Source organism: Vombatus ursinus, unplaced genomic scaffold (genome assembly GCF_900497805.2).
Source record: "Vombatus ursinus unplaced genomic scaffold, bare-nosed wombat genome assembly UNPS02010320.1, whole genome shotgun sequence".
Lineage (NCBI taxonomy): Eukaryota > Metazoa > Chordata > Mammalia > Diprotodontia > Vombatidae > Vombatus > Vombatus ursinus.
In genome coordinates this window covers 5899241-5913098 of record NW_020950098.1, presented here as the reverse complement: position 1 = coordinate 5913098, position 13858 = coordinate 5899241, and the positions used below count along the sequence as shown (strand labels likewise).

At 36.9% G+C, this 13858-nt stretch overlaps 1 protein-coding gene across 2 annotated transcripts in view; it reads left to right on the top strand.

Annotated features, from left to right (window-relative positions):
- SRGAP1 (SLIT-ROBO Rho GTPase activating protein 1) overlaps positions 1-13858 on the top strand; it is a 315572-nt gene that overhangs the window by 120043 nt on the left and 181671 nt on the right. For both annotated transcript variants that reach the window (XM_027854191.1, XM_027854190.1), the window contains exon 2: positions 13119-13314. In XM_027854191.1, coding sequence (XP_027709992.1) covers positions 13119-13314 — 196 coding nt within the window. The remainder of the gene's footprint in view (positions 1-13118; positions 13315-13858) is intronic.

Here is a 13858-nt window from a genome sequence, read left to right as displayed (position 1 = left end):
AGAGACTGTATTTGGCTTCTTTTTGTATCCCAAGCACTTAACACAGTGCCGAGCACATAGTAGGCACTTAATAAATGTTTACAGACCAGTTGATTATCTGACTGAAAAACTGAAGAGATTCAGTGCTTGCTTTGAAATCAGGGTGTGTGAATGGTCCAGTACTGTCTTCTTACTGGTGTTTAAAAAAAAAAAGTCAATGTGTTTACACAGACTTCTAATGGTTTTGGTTTCAATTTCTTAATTATGGAGAATTTAATAAAGTCCTGCTTCCAGTAAGTCTTGAAAAAAAGTACCAAAGTAAATCATTTAGCTCAGTACTTATTTAAACTGTCTCTTCCTTCCAGAAGTACATAAGCCCACATTATCGATTACTTTTATTTATTTTTTTCTGCCTTATCTGCCTCATCTCCTTGAAAGATTGTAGTGGCTTCTACCATCATGTACATGAAATAAAGCTGTTGGGGGTGAGAAGTAGCTACACTACAGTTTAAGTGGGAAAAGTCTCTAGATGTTTTAGCATGAACCAGGAGCTCAATCTGAGTCAGCAATGCATTGCGGTAGCAAGACAAGACCAGTATGATCTACATTGATGAGACCATACTATCTAGGATGAGAGGAAGTGTGGTTTAGTGGATAGGGGGGACTGGTCTTGAGTCAGGAAGACATGAGTTCAAATCTTGTTTCTGCCACAAGTGAACAACTTGACCATTATTAATGCCTCTAGCCTTCAGTGGTTCAGGGACTTTTTAAGACCATAAATTATAGATGACTTAGCAATCTGTATCAGAAAAGGGAGTTTCTATATGTAACTTTCCTATATTGATTTTATATCAATATATATTGTAAGTCACTGGTATAGCCCGCTCTGTATCTATTTGTCTGTCTAGCTAACTGGCTAGCTCCAACAAGGGAAATGTTAACTCCTTTCATTTTCTACGTATGTCAGATCACATTAAGAGTATTATGTTTATTTACGAGGACCACATGTTGCAGAGCACATTGATAAATTGAAAGCTACCCAGGACAATGAGAGGACTCAGTTGTAGTGATATATATATAAAGATCAATGGAAGGAATTGGGTCAGCTTTTCTAGGAAAAGAGAAGATTTAAGGAAAACATAATAGTGATCTTCAAGTATTCATAGAGCCCTTACGTGAAAGAAGGATTTCACCTTGTTATGCCTGGCTTGGAGGGCAGAAATGGGAGCAATGGAAGTTGTAGGTGGGCAGATTTAAACTTGGTATGAGGGCAGACTTCCTAATAAGTAAAGCAGATGTGAAGTAAAGCTTCCTCATTTGTGAGTTTCTCATCATTGGGAGGTCTTCACACAAGGCAAATGACTAATTGCCAGGCATGTCAGGGGAATGCTGGAGCTGGCTTGTACCAGCTCCTGAGGACTGATTGTTAAATTTTTGATATGAGCACGTATACCTCAGGAATCAGCAAAAGATATAAAACAGAGCTTGATTTATTGTTTTCTTAATTGTCTAGACTTAAAATTATAGAGAAAATGTTAATAATGTACGTTAAACATAAAAGTGTGTCTGTCTGTACATGTTAGGGTTTGTTTTTTACTGGAGAGCTGGTTGTTAAATATTCCATCATATGTTGTGGCAAAGGGGATTCTTGTTGAAGTACAAGTTGGACTAAATGAGGGCACTTCCAGCTCAGATATTCCCTGATTACTTATAGATTCATAGATTGGTCCCTTGTTGCTTAATTTACCTGAAAACTGTGCTTGTCCATGTTCTTCTTTTCAGTCTATTGATAACTACTTGGAATTTTTTCTTCTTTCTAGTAACAAATTTTTAAAAGTTTGCCACAAAGATTCAGCTTTGTGTGTAAAATAAAAGTGTTTTTTGTTTGTTTGTTTGTTTTTAGGTTAAACACTGAAGGAGAAAAATAGAATCTGCATGTCAATCTATAGGGGATGTTTTATAAATGGAACCAATTTATGAATAAAATAAGATTAAAAACCCAGTTTCATGAAACTAAAATTTCATTAGACTAAATTCATTGGGATAAAAGCTGTCCCACCAACATGAAGAAGGGCCTTTGATCTATTCTGACTAAAATGTTGATTCCCTCACACCATGGGGAGTGATGTTATTATAATTGCTCTGTCCCTCAGAGCATATTGTTTGTCCATAGTGCCCTGGGATAAGGTTGTTATTTCAAGTTTAAGGTGAAAACAACCTGTTTTCATGGCTGTACATAACAAACTCAATCATGATGGTGCTGTGTTTGTAAGATCATGGAGAAAGACCTCAGGGAGTCAGTTTTATCCCGCAGAGGCAGGAGATGGCGTTTGATCTAGTCACTCACTGTAGGACTTAAGTTTTGTAATTTGGCAGTTACTTAAGAGCTATGTTTCCATCCACAGATTTTTCATTTCACAAGTGCTAGAGTTGGCAAAGGCATCACAGATGGGAAATCCTCAGGAATGTCTTACTGGAATTTCTCTGTTAATTATGGAATATTTTGAGGGAGCATTAAAAAGATGCCATAGACTGAAGATGGCTTTCCTTGTCCACTTCATTACCCCCGCTTTTTTCTTCCCAACATCCCCATCTTTTCTACTTCTGAATGCTTTCCCTACCATTTTCTGCCCATCTGAAATCTTACTATTCTCCAAGGCTCAGCTCTTTGATGAAGCCTTCCTGACTAGCTCACTAACTTTTCTGCCTTCGCAGAATGTCTTTGGCACTTGTATCTTTACCATACAACTTGGCACTCATAGACGTCAATGACTGTTTTGTTTCATCAGTGTGGGGGATCTCCAGTTGTGGAAATCAGTTTAAATATAGTTTTAGTCAATGAAAATGACACTAAAGAAGATACATTGCCATCTACTTTGCTGATTTGCCCTAAGTACCACTGGACCTTTCCATCTGCCCTACTGCTGATTTTATCCATGTATTATAATATCTACTCCTTGAGAAGAAAAAATTATCTAACTTCTTTATTTGTATCCTCAACATCTAGCACAGTGCTTGGCATATATTAAGTGCTTAAAAACTGCTTTGTTATTCATTCATTCAGTGCAGATTGGCAACTTGTTTGTAGTTCGTATAGTCTTGGAGAATTACCTGGAATTCTGAAAAGTTAAGTTCTGAAAGGTTAAGCTCAAGGTCACAAAACTCCTATCTGTCCAGAAGTGAGACTTAAACTCAAGTTTTCTTGATTCCAAATCCGGCCTCCTACTTCATTACCTACTATGTGTAACGCACTGTGCTAAGTGATTGTAAGTGCCCCATGTCTTCAGTCCTGTACTGTCTGTCCTCACATTACTGGTTCCATGTGCCAAGAAGTGGCTTCCCAAGTCAGTGTTTGAATTGAATTAGTTGCATTGAATTAAGTAGAAATATCACAATACCCTAAGAACTGAATAATAGGATGTCATAAATCTAAAACTGGTGATTTTGTTTTCTCTTTGGATGCTAAAGATAACTGACTCCAGAATGACTGAAATAGAAACAGACCAGCTCACCTGAAAGACTAGAAACATACACACCCATGGTTTATAACATTTTGCACAGAAATTCAGAGTTCAAAGTTCAGAATGTAGTACTTGTCGGTAAAGACAGCCCTTTTCTAGAAGGAAGGATGCTGGATAATATAATCTGGTCTATAGAGAAAATGCATATTTAAGATGATCAGCTGCCCAGCTGTTGTGGAAGATTATGACAACTCTAATCTGGTCAGGTTAAAATTTAATAACCTGTGGTTGTGCTTTCTTGGTCAATATAATTTGGAAAAGTGTTTTATACAAGGGATTTATTACTTGCTGTCATTTCTACTCATAGATTGTGCATCTTCATTAAATATTTATGATATACTTTCTAGGGAGTATTGACATAAAAGCATTGAATTTGTAATCATGACTGAAATGAGAATGACAAAGGTGGATTTCATTCAGATCCTGGACTTATTAGGAAATATTGTGCATCTATTATTTCATTCCTGTGGTTGCTTACTCTACTAGTTATAGCCCATCCACACCTTTTAAACTTGCATTCTCCTTGCTCGTGGCTTCTAATTAATTATTGATGGAGTATCTACCCAGTGAAGTTCAGTCTTTCTCTGGTTCTTTTAACATTTCATGCATACCCAGCACTCAGCTTTTTCACCTATTATTTCTGCCTCTTGCTATAAGATCACCCCACTTCCTTGAAATTATTTCTCTATACCCCTTGCCATTTGCAAGTTATTTTTAAAGTTGATGTCTTTCATTTTTAATTATTCAGTAGTTTCAGTCGTGTCTGATTCTTCATGATCCCGTTTGGGGTTTTCTTGGCAAAGATACTGGAGTAGTTTGCCATTTCCTTCTCCCAGCTCATTTTTACAGATAAGGAAACTGAGGTAAACAGGGTTAAGTGCCTTGCCCAGGTTCACATAGCTCGTATCTGTGTTCAAAAGACCTGGATTCAAATCCTGTCTGTGATCCTTACTATCCGTATGATTTTGGATAAATTGTTTAGCGTCCTTGGGATTCAGACTCCTCGTTTGTAGAATAAGAGCAACATTATATAACACTTTAAGGTGTGTACGTAGAACTTTTTCTCTTTTGTTCTTTACAATAATTCTGGGGTGTAAGGTGGAATTATTATGCCCATTTTACAGTTGAGGAAACAACATTCTGACTAGATGACCTCTGAATCATCTCTAGATTTATAATGCTATGATCTCTACATTCAAAGAACCTTTGTTAAAAAAAAAAAAGATATTTTAAAAAGAAAAGAAAAACAGTTCAACAAAGCCAGCACATTCACCACATCTGGTAGACTGTAGTATTCCATACCCATACTCCACATCTGTAGTAAAGAGAGCGATATGCATTTTATCAACTCTTTCCTGGGCCAGCTTTAGCCATCACAACAAGATTTAACCATTACCGTGTTCAATTTTGTTTTAGTGCCTTTTGCGTCTATGTTGTTGCCTTTTGTTTTTATTGTTTTCCTGGTTTTGACTTTTTTACTCTGCATCAGATCATAGAAGCCTTCTCATGCTTCTCCAAATTCTTCATATCTGTTATTTTTTTTTTATAAGTAGTTTTTTTTTTCCTAAGACAGTTGGGGTTAAGTGACTTGCCCAGGGTCACATAGCAAGTAAGTGTCAAGTGTTTGATCTAAGGTCATATTTGAACTCTGTTCCTTCTGACTTCAGGGCCAGTGCTTTATCCACTGCACCACCTAGCTGCCCCCATATCTGTTATTTTTTACAAGACAGTAATAATCCATTCTATTCATGCGCTACACTTTGTATAGACTTTTCCAAACTAAGTATTGACTTGGTTTCTAGTTCCTTGCTATCATAAAAAATGCTCCAATGAATATTTTGTTATACGAGAGATCTTTAAGTCTTTGATCTGAGGTGTATACCTGGTAGTGGGATCCCTGCATGAAAGGGTATGGGACATTTTTGCTACCTTTTTTTTTTTTAAGCATAATTCCATATTAGTTTTTCAAAAAGGGCAGACTATTTACAGATTCACAAATAAATAGCCAATCAGTGTTTCTCTGTTTCTTTGAAACATATTGAACATTATTTCCATCTTTTGTCATTGACAGTTTTCTTGAAGTGAGATGAAACCTCAGTTATTTTGCTTTGCAATTCTCTCTTTATTCATGATCTGGGGTATTCTTTCATGTGATAGTTAATAGTTTGCCTTTCTTTTGAAAACTGCTCATATTCTTTGATCACTTAACCATTAAGGTATTGTTCCTGATCTTACATGTGTTAGAATATGTTAGGCAGCTAGATAGTGCAGTGGATACGGTGCTGGGGCTAGAATCAGAAAGACCTGAGTTCAAATCCAGTTTCAGACACTTACTAGCTGTGTGACCTTAGGCAAGTCACTTTATCTATCTGCCTCAGTTTCCTCCATCATAAAATGGGGGGGGAGGGTAACAGCATATACGGGGCAGCTAGGTTGCTCAGTAGATAGAGGGCCGGTCAGAGAATCAGGAAGACTCATCTTCTTGAGTTCCAGTCGGTTCTCAGATGCTTACTAGCTGTGTGACCCTGAGCAAGTTACCCTGTTTGTCCCAGTTCCTCATCTGTAAAAAGAGTTAGTGCAGGAAATGGCAAACTACTCTGGTATCTTTGCCAAGAAAACCCCAAATGGGGTCATGAAGAGTTGGACATGACTGAAAAATGACTGAATTACGCAAACAATAGCATGCACCTTCCAGATTTGTCATAAGGCTCAAATGAGATATATTTATAAATGAGATATTTTATCTCAAATGAGATATATCTTTATTGTGCTTCGCACAATGCCTGACATTAGGCAGTATATAGTATTACAGTAGGCACTATATAAATAGTTATTATGATGAATTATTATCATTATTAATTCTAATTATTATCATTATTAATTCCTTATGTATCTTGCTTAAAAGGTACTTATTAAGAAATATTTGATACAAAGATTTTTCCTAATCACCAGTTTTTCTTTTTATACTAACTGAATTGATTATGTTTATGCAAAATTAATTTCGTGTCATCAAAATGATCTATTTTTGTCTTTTATGACTTCTTCTAGCCTTTATTTCATTAAGAGTTGTGAATGATCTTCAATTTTTAAAATAATATCATCTTTTATATTTAACCTAACTGTAAATTTGGAATTTGTCAGAATATGGGTTGTAATATACTGAACTAAACCTATTTTTTTGTCTCACTGCTTTCTAGTTTTACCAGTGATTTTATCAAAGAGAGAATCTTACACCTTCCCCTCCTTTGTTTATGGTTTCTGATTTATTGAGTATTGGGTTATTGAGTTTGATCGTTTCTTATTCTTTCTTACCTAGTCTATTCCACTCATTTTTCTATTTTTTAACTTGTATCAAATAATTTTGATGAGTAGTACTTTATATTCTAAGGTCTAGAAGTTCTTTTTCCTCTTTATTCCCACTTTAAAAAAAAAGTTTTCTTAGGATACTAGATGTCAGTGAATATTGTTACTATTTTGATTAGCTGTATGCAAAATAACTTCTTGGTTTCTTTGAGAGCTCATCATCATACTAATTCAGCTTTACTAGGCAACACGTCCTCTGCATTCTTAGGTGCCTCTTCCTTCTGATTGGAGAGCCAGAGGGCAGAGCAAGAAACTCCTCTCAAACCCTCCCTTCATAGTGGGTTCATAAATTTCCAGCTAATTCCATTTTCCCATCAGCTGCTCTGCTTGGTTTCTGCTCCACCACCATTAAACGCTCATACCCCCTACTAGCAGCTGACTTTTCCCCTTTTTGGCCTCCTTTGGCTTGTTTTCCTCCATTAGACTGCAAGCTCCTAGAAGGCAGAGACTGTATTTTTCTTATTTTTATCCCTAGGGCTTAGTACTACACTGGCACACAGTTGGCACTTAATAAGTGTTTATTGACTATAAATGTTTATTATTAATTATTGTTAGATTGATTAGCATAGTTCTAAATCTGTAAATTAACTTAGGTGATGTTATTTTTATTGTATTGATATGGTCCCAACCATGAACAATGAATATTCCACCTAGTTGTGCTATGGTTTCATGAATTATGACCAAAAAAAACTTCAGCCCTTGACTGTCAGTATTTTGCTAATGAGCCTCTTCAAGCTTTAATATGCTTTTTAAAGAGTCCGCTGCTGGGCCTATGCTTGAAGCCTTCCCAGCTTGGTAGGACCTACAGGAACTTGTATTTCCTTGAAACATAGACTTTGAGTACCAAGGGTCAACACCACAGAGTGATAACACATAAAAGAGGAAGTGATCATAATGTCTTATGTTACGGAGCTCCTAGGGACCTCAGAAGTCATAGAGTTCAACCCTTGTGTTTTTTCAGATGACCAAACTAAGACCCAAGTAGCTGAAGGTTTGAACCCATTTTTCTCCACATTCTTCCCACTGCCTTATGCTGCCCTCCTTTGTGAAAGCCAATAGAACATAAGGTCTCTAAATGGTTCTTGTCTTTCCAATATTTCCTATTTTCATTCCTGAAGTTAGCTTTCCCATTCCCCAAGATACCATAGAGAGGCAAGGTGACCTAGAGTGACACCCTTCACAGCCAGGAAGACTTGGGTTCAATACTAGCTGTTACCCTGGGGAAATCTCTTAACTCCTCAGTGTTTTAGACAACTCTTTACGATTCATAAATTGCAGAGAAAGGGTTGACTTGAATTTTGTAGATGGAGCTTCTTCATCCATAAATCAATGAAAGCACAGGAACAGTCCCTATTCCTGGGAAGAGGTTCAGCTGACATATCCCCTATAGATCTTTGAGGGTGAAGGGGCAGTGGAGGACATTTATTGCATTTCATATAATCCGGAGTCTTCTTTCCACATCCAAATTTTTTCAAAATAACACAATTCTTCCTACTTAATTAGGAAATTACTTGTGCTCAACTAAGTAAACCTTCCAGATAGCCAGCTATAGGTACGGTTTGGGTAGGATTTTTTTTAAACGTATTAAAAATGAAGCATATGTATTACTTTTTTCTAGTTTTTCAGTCCTGATTTTAAAGCCTTGACCAGAGAAAGAAGAATGCAAATTGGGCATGGCGTCTCATAATGACTCTACATAGCTTTGAGGCTTCCCTGTATTCAATTTCCCAGTGAACCCCAACGTGTGTTTTCTCCCACTTTTATTTTTTGGTCAGAGATTTTGGCTCTCTCACAGTAAGGGCTACCCCTCATCCTTCATTAGGCAATTGATGTATTTTTTTTCTTAGCACAGCCAGATGTGTTAAATATTCTATTGGTTCTGAAGTTTTACTGAAATTGCTGAATGAAGACTCTTGATCATTCTTTTAAAAGGGCAAAAAAAAATTCTTAGTGTCTCCATGTGTTGAGAGTGAGGTTGGCAGGCATGCTGATTATAGTTCTGGTTTGTAAAGCAGTTTCTTTGATCAAGTGACAAGCAGATGGTGGTGGTGATAAACTCTCAGAAATGGTTCGCTCTGGTGTTCACAGCATTTCTGTGAAATGAGTAAAAAGATGCCTAAACTATTGGATTTGAAAATCTGAGGCGGAGAACCTCAGGTTCTCTCCCCCTCCACCACCACTCCCAACAAGGCTATCTAAAAAGGAAAAAAACTGACTATATATATATACATATACACATGTACACACTGCTTTGTGCTTTATCTGGTGCCTTCCTTACAACAACCCTGCGACAAAGAGCAAGGTTTTTTGTTTTTAAACTAATTAATCAATCAGTAAACATTTGTTAGATGCCTGTTATGTGCCAGGCACCATGCTAATTGATAGGCGCTGTGCTGTCCCTATTTTATGGATAAGGACACAGGGCCCCAGAAATGTCAAATGATTTCCTGTCCCAAGTTCTGTGACAGACACAACTGGCACCCAAATTGTCACATTCCAAGGGTCTTTCTTAAAGTTCAATTTTTAAAAAGCACAGACAAAAGTGAAACAGTCCCTGACAACTCTCCCCACCCGCCTGTGGTGGAGGGGACTTGTACACAGATAAGTAAAGGCAAAGTACATACAAAGTCATACAAATAATTTCAAGAAGGAAAATGCACTAACAATTGGAAAGAATTGTGAAAGGCCCTTTGCAAGAGTTGCCACCTGAGTTGTATTTTTTTTTAAATATACACGTGTTTATGTGTATATATGTATGTATTATATATGTGTGTATGTATGTATGCATTATATGCATCCATATATGTACATATATATAATTTTTGTTATTTTGAACTCCACAAGCAGCCACAAATGCGATTATTTTCATATACTAAGAACAGAAGGAGATTGTCTATTAAATAAATGGTGAATGTCTATTCATACGACCTAGTTTTCTTTTTAAATTTAAGTATATACTAAATTCAGCATATTAGCTTCAAAGCTGTTCTGTTTGTCCGTCTCTCTCTGAATTTCGTTCTGCTCATTTTTTTAAAGTGCTTCAATTACTTTCTTTCTTTTCCTTTCGTGCAGACTCTTATCACTGATTCATTCTTTCTTCTTCCCTCCTTCCCTCCCTCCTTTCTTTCTTTTTTCTTCATGATCTGTCTTCAAAAAAAAAAGTTCTACTCTTTTTCCCACCTCTCTTCCACAGTGTTTCCTTTTTTTCATCCCTTTCTTCCTGTAAGACCATCAAAACGAAATGAAATACACAGTCCCTCTATTTGTTTTATTTAACTCTCTTTTTGACCGTTGAAAATAATAGGGTTCTGATGGGACATTTGCTAGTTTTTTCCCTATATATTCCTTTCCAGTTTCTCTTATGTATTTACTTTCTAGGTTTCTTTTGACTACTGTGTTTGCATTTCATCATTTCTATTCAGCTCTGATCTTTTCATAAGAAATTCTTGGAAAGTACTTGAAGGTTTACTTTTTCCTCAGATGGATTATACTCAGTCTTGCATGTTAAGTTTTTCTTGGTTTTTACTTTTTATCTTTTACCTTTTCAAATATTGTATTCTAGGATTTTCTCCCTTTTTATAATAGTTGGAGCTTAATCTATATGATCCTGACTGTGGTTCCCTGGTACTTTTTTGGCTATTTGCAACATTTTTTTATTTGACCTGGAAGCTCGGAATTTTTGGCTATATCATTCTGGGAAGTTCTCATCTTCAAGTTTCTTTCAAGAGGTCACCAATAGATTCTTTCTGTTTTTTGCTTTGTCCTCTGGTTCTCCTAGAACTGGATAGTCTTCTTGGCATATCATGTCTAGGGGATTATTGGTGATGGTTTTCTGGGAGTCTGATACGTTTTAGATGATCCCTCCTTAAACTTTTCTAAATGAGTTTTTTTTTTAATAGTAGATATATTGTTTTATTTTTTCCAGTTTTTTGATTTTGTTTCAATATTCTTAATTGTCTCTAATGATTTTCAGGGGATCTCTTATGCAAGGTTTTCTACCTTTTGTTCTAAGTTATTTGATCTCCTTTCAGCCCCCCCCCCCCAAAAAAAACTATTATTTTATTTAAAATTTAATTAATTTTCTTTTTTACTTCATTTCTTACAGGTATTCTTGTAGTCCTTATGGACAAGTGATTTTTTTTTTCTCTGAGACTCTAGAATTGAACCCTTCTGGGTTTGTCTCTTGGGCATCTCTGGATCCATAATATCTCTTTATAGTGTTCATTGTTGTCTTCTGTCTACTGTTATCTTTAGCCTAAGTTCCTGATTTGGGATGTTTGCCAAGGCTAGACTAGGCTAGGCCCTTACCCCTCCTGAGGGCCTAGTAGTTGGTCCCTGTTTGACCCTGACCTCTGTTTCCTACATTTCTTTGGTTTTTTGTTGTTTTTTTGGGGGGGGTTTGTTTTTTGGTTTGGTCTTTTTTCTTTTTTTTTGGTGAGGCAATTGGGGTTAAGTGACTTGCCCAGAGTCACACAGCTAGTAAGTGTTATGTGTCTGAGACTGGATTTTAACTCAGGTCCTCCTGACTTCAGAGCCGGTGCTCTATCCACTGCACCACCTAGCTGCCCCCTATTTCCTAAATTTCTAATGCTGGCATCCATTTCCCCTGGTATGTTTGTGCTCAGAGCACTTGCAGGTTTTAAGCCCCCTTGGATCATTCAGGTTCAGAGTGATGTGGTCCTGAAGGCCCTCTGGAGTTTTCAGGTCAGAGTGCTATTAATTTCTAGTGCCCTTTGGGCTCTCAGACTGACTTGGATTTCTGACCACCCTTCAGCTTTTTTGTTTGCTTTTAGGTACACTTCACTATAGTTTTAGGTGCTCCTAGGGGGCTTCTGGTCTAAGCTTACAGGCATGTTTATCTGTTCTTGTGCTGGTTTTCTAGTAGGACTCCTTTTCTAGCGCCTGCAGGCTGCTGGCTATTTTTTTCCTGCAGTCTTGAGCCTGGACCACAGTTTCTCTTTGGATTTCCTGAATGTTATTTGATCTGGTGCTCTTCTTAGATCTTTGCTGGTATACATGTGTAAGAGCTGGCCTTTTCCACTCAGGTAGCCATCTTAAGAGGAGGAAGGGGGAGCATTGTTTTGCATGGATTGGACATTTCACTGTATGTCTGTACTTCCATCTTAAATAGCAGGGATCAAGTCAAGGGAGTGCTCTTTGAACATTGTTTCTCTGCTATACTCATTAATGTTTTCAAACTCACTTTATCCAAAGTCTATTGAAGTCATTAATGAGAAAATGAGGAGGTTTTCCATTATGAAGATATTTCTTTTTTTGGAGCTCATACCTCCATCATAGGTCAAAAAAAGTCAGTAGTTGTTACCTACAGTCTCATGTTTTCCAAAACACACATAATTTATTGTTACCCGTGTCTGTGAGTATTTTTACATGACACATTTTGCTTTTCTACTTTGGTGAAATAAAAACTGCTAAAAGCTTAACCTTCACTTTGAATCAATGTCAGGCCACCTTAATATATTAAAAATCATGAAGATTAGCAATCAAATCATTCTGCCCATGCAAGAGGTATCTATAAGCTTTTGGTTAAAGCATTTTCTAAATAGCGAAGGTTAAGCAGGAGGCACACGTGAATTTTGTGAATGGAACCAAGAAGTGGAATCCCCTTGTGAAGGCAGCCCAATTGTGCATGAATTATTTGGAAAGAAAAAAAAGAAGCTATTTTTAGAAGCAGCATCCCCATGATTCTGACGCTGTGTATTTTTGACAAACTAGAAATACACGCACTAAATAAAAATTACCAGATGTCAGTCTCTGTATATTGCCAACTGGCAAGACATGTGGTAGATTAGAAGCCGGGAAGAAATGATGCTCTTTTCTAACCCATGTTGGCTTTAAGTTGATTGAGGTGAAAAAAAATCCCAGAGTATATTTGATTATTCAGAAATCTGTAAAAGTCCTTGCTAATAACTGTGGCAGTCTCTTAAGCACTTGATTTTCTTTCTTCTTCATGACTTATAATTACATCTCGCCAAATATTAATAGTAGTAGAAAAGTGGCTAATGGTTTTGGGGTTTTTTTGTTTCATTGATTATCTTCATGTTTGTCCTATTTAATAAAAAAAAAAAAAAAAAGGATTGGCAATTGTCCTGGATACTGAAGCCCAAATTGAATTTGGTTTGGTAAATGCTGAATACAGTGAGAAGCTGATTACTTCCCTGTTACATGTTCTAATCATGTTAATACATCTTCTTACTTTTTCCTGCACCTGCTCATTCTGTTTTCTTTCATTTTTAGAAATTCGAGCTCAGCTGATAGAGCAGCAGAAATGCCTGGAGCAGCAGACGGAGATGCGGGTACAGCTCCTGCAGGACCTGCAAGACTTCTTCCGCAAAAAAGCTGAAATTGAGACGGAGTATTCCCGCAACCTGGAAAAGTTAGCAGAGAGATTCATGGCCAAAACCAGAAGCACAAAAGATCACCAGCAGTACAAGTAAGGGCCGCTCCAACACAGGCCTCCAGGATACCAACCTGCTTGCCCATCAACCCAGGCGATTCTTGCTCTTTTTTCCATCTGTGGTGTTGTTGAACAAGCAAAATGTTATTGATGATGAAATAACAAATGCAACTTCTTATTTAAACTTTTTCATTTTAAAGTGGGTCAAACTTTGCACAATTGAATTGTGTAGTTACATTGGAAATAATACATATGATTCTGTGTATTTGTGTGTGTGTGTGCGTGTGTGTGTGTGTGTGGAGAGAGGAATATGAACTCTAGTCATGTCTCCAGAAGTAACTGGTGGCAAAATTGGCATGATTTTTACAAGGGTTGATGTATGTTACTTTAAGGCTGAGAAAGCACTTTACAGACATTATTGTCTCATTTGATCCTCCTGACAAACTTGTGAGTAGGTCAGTTCTACAAGGATTATTATCCCCATTTTACAGATAAAGAAACCGAGGCTCCCCAAGGTTCAGTGATTTGCTTTGTTTACATGCTTCAGAGGTAATATTCAAACTTAGATCTTTTCTCCAAG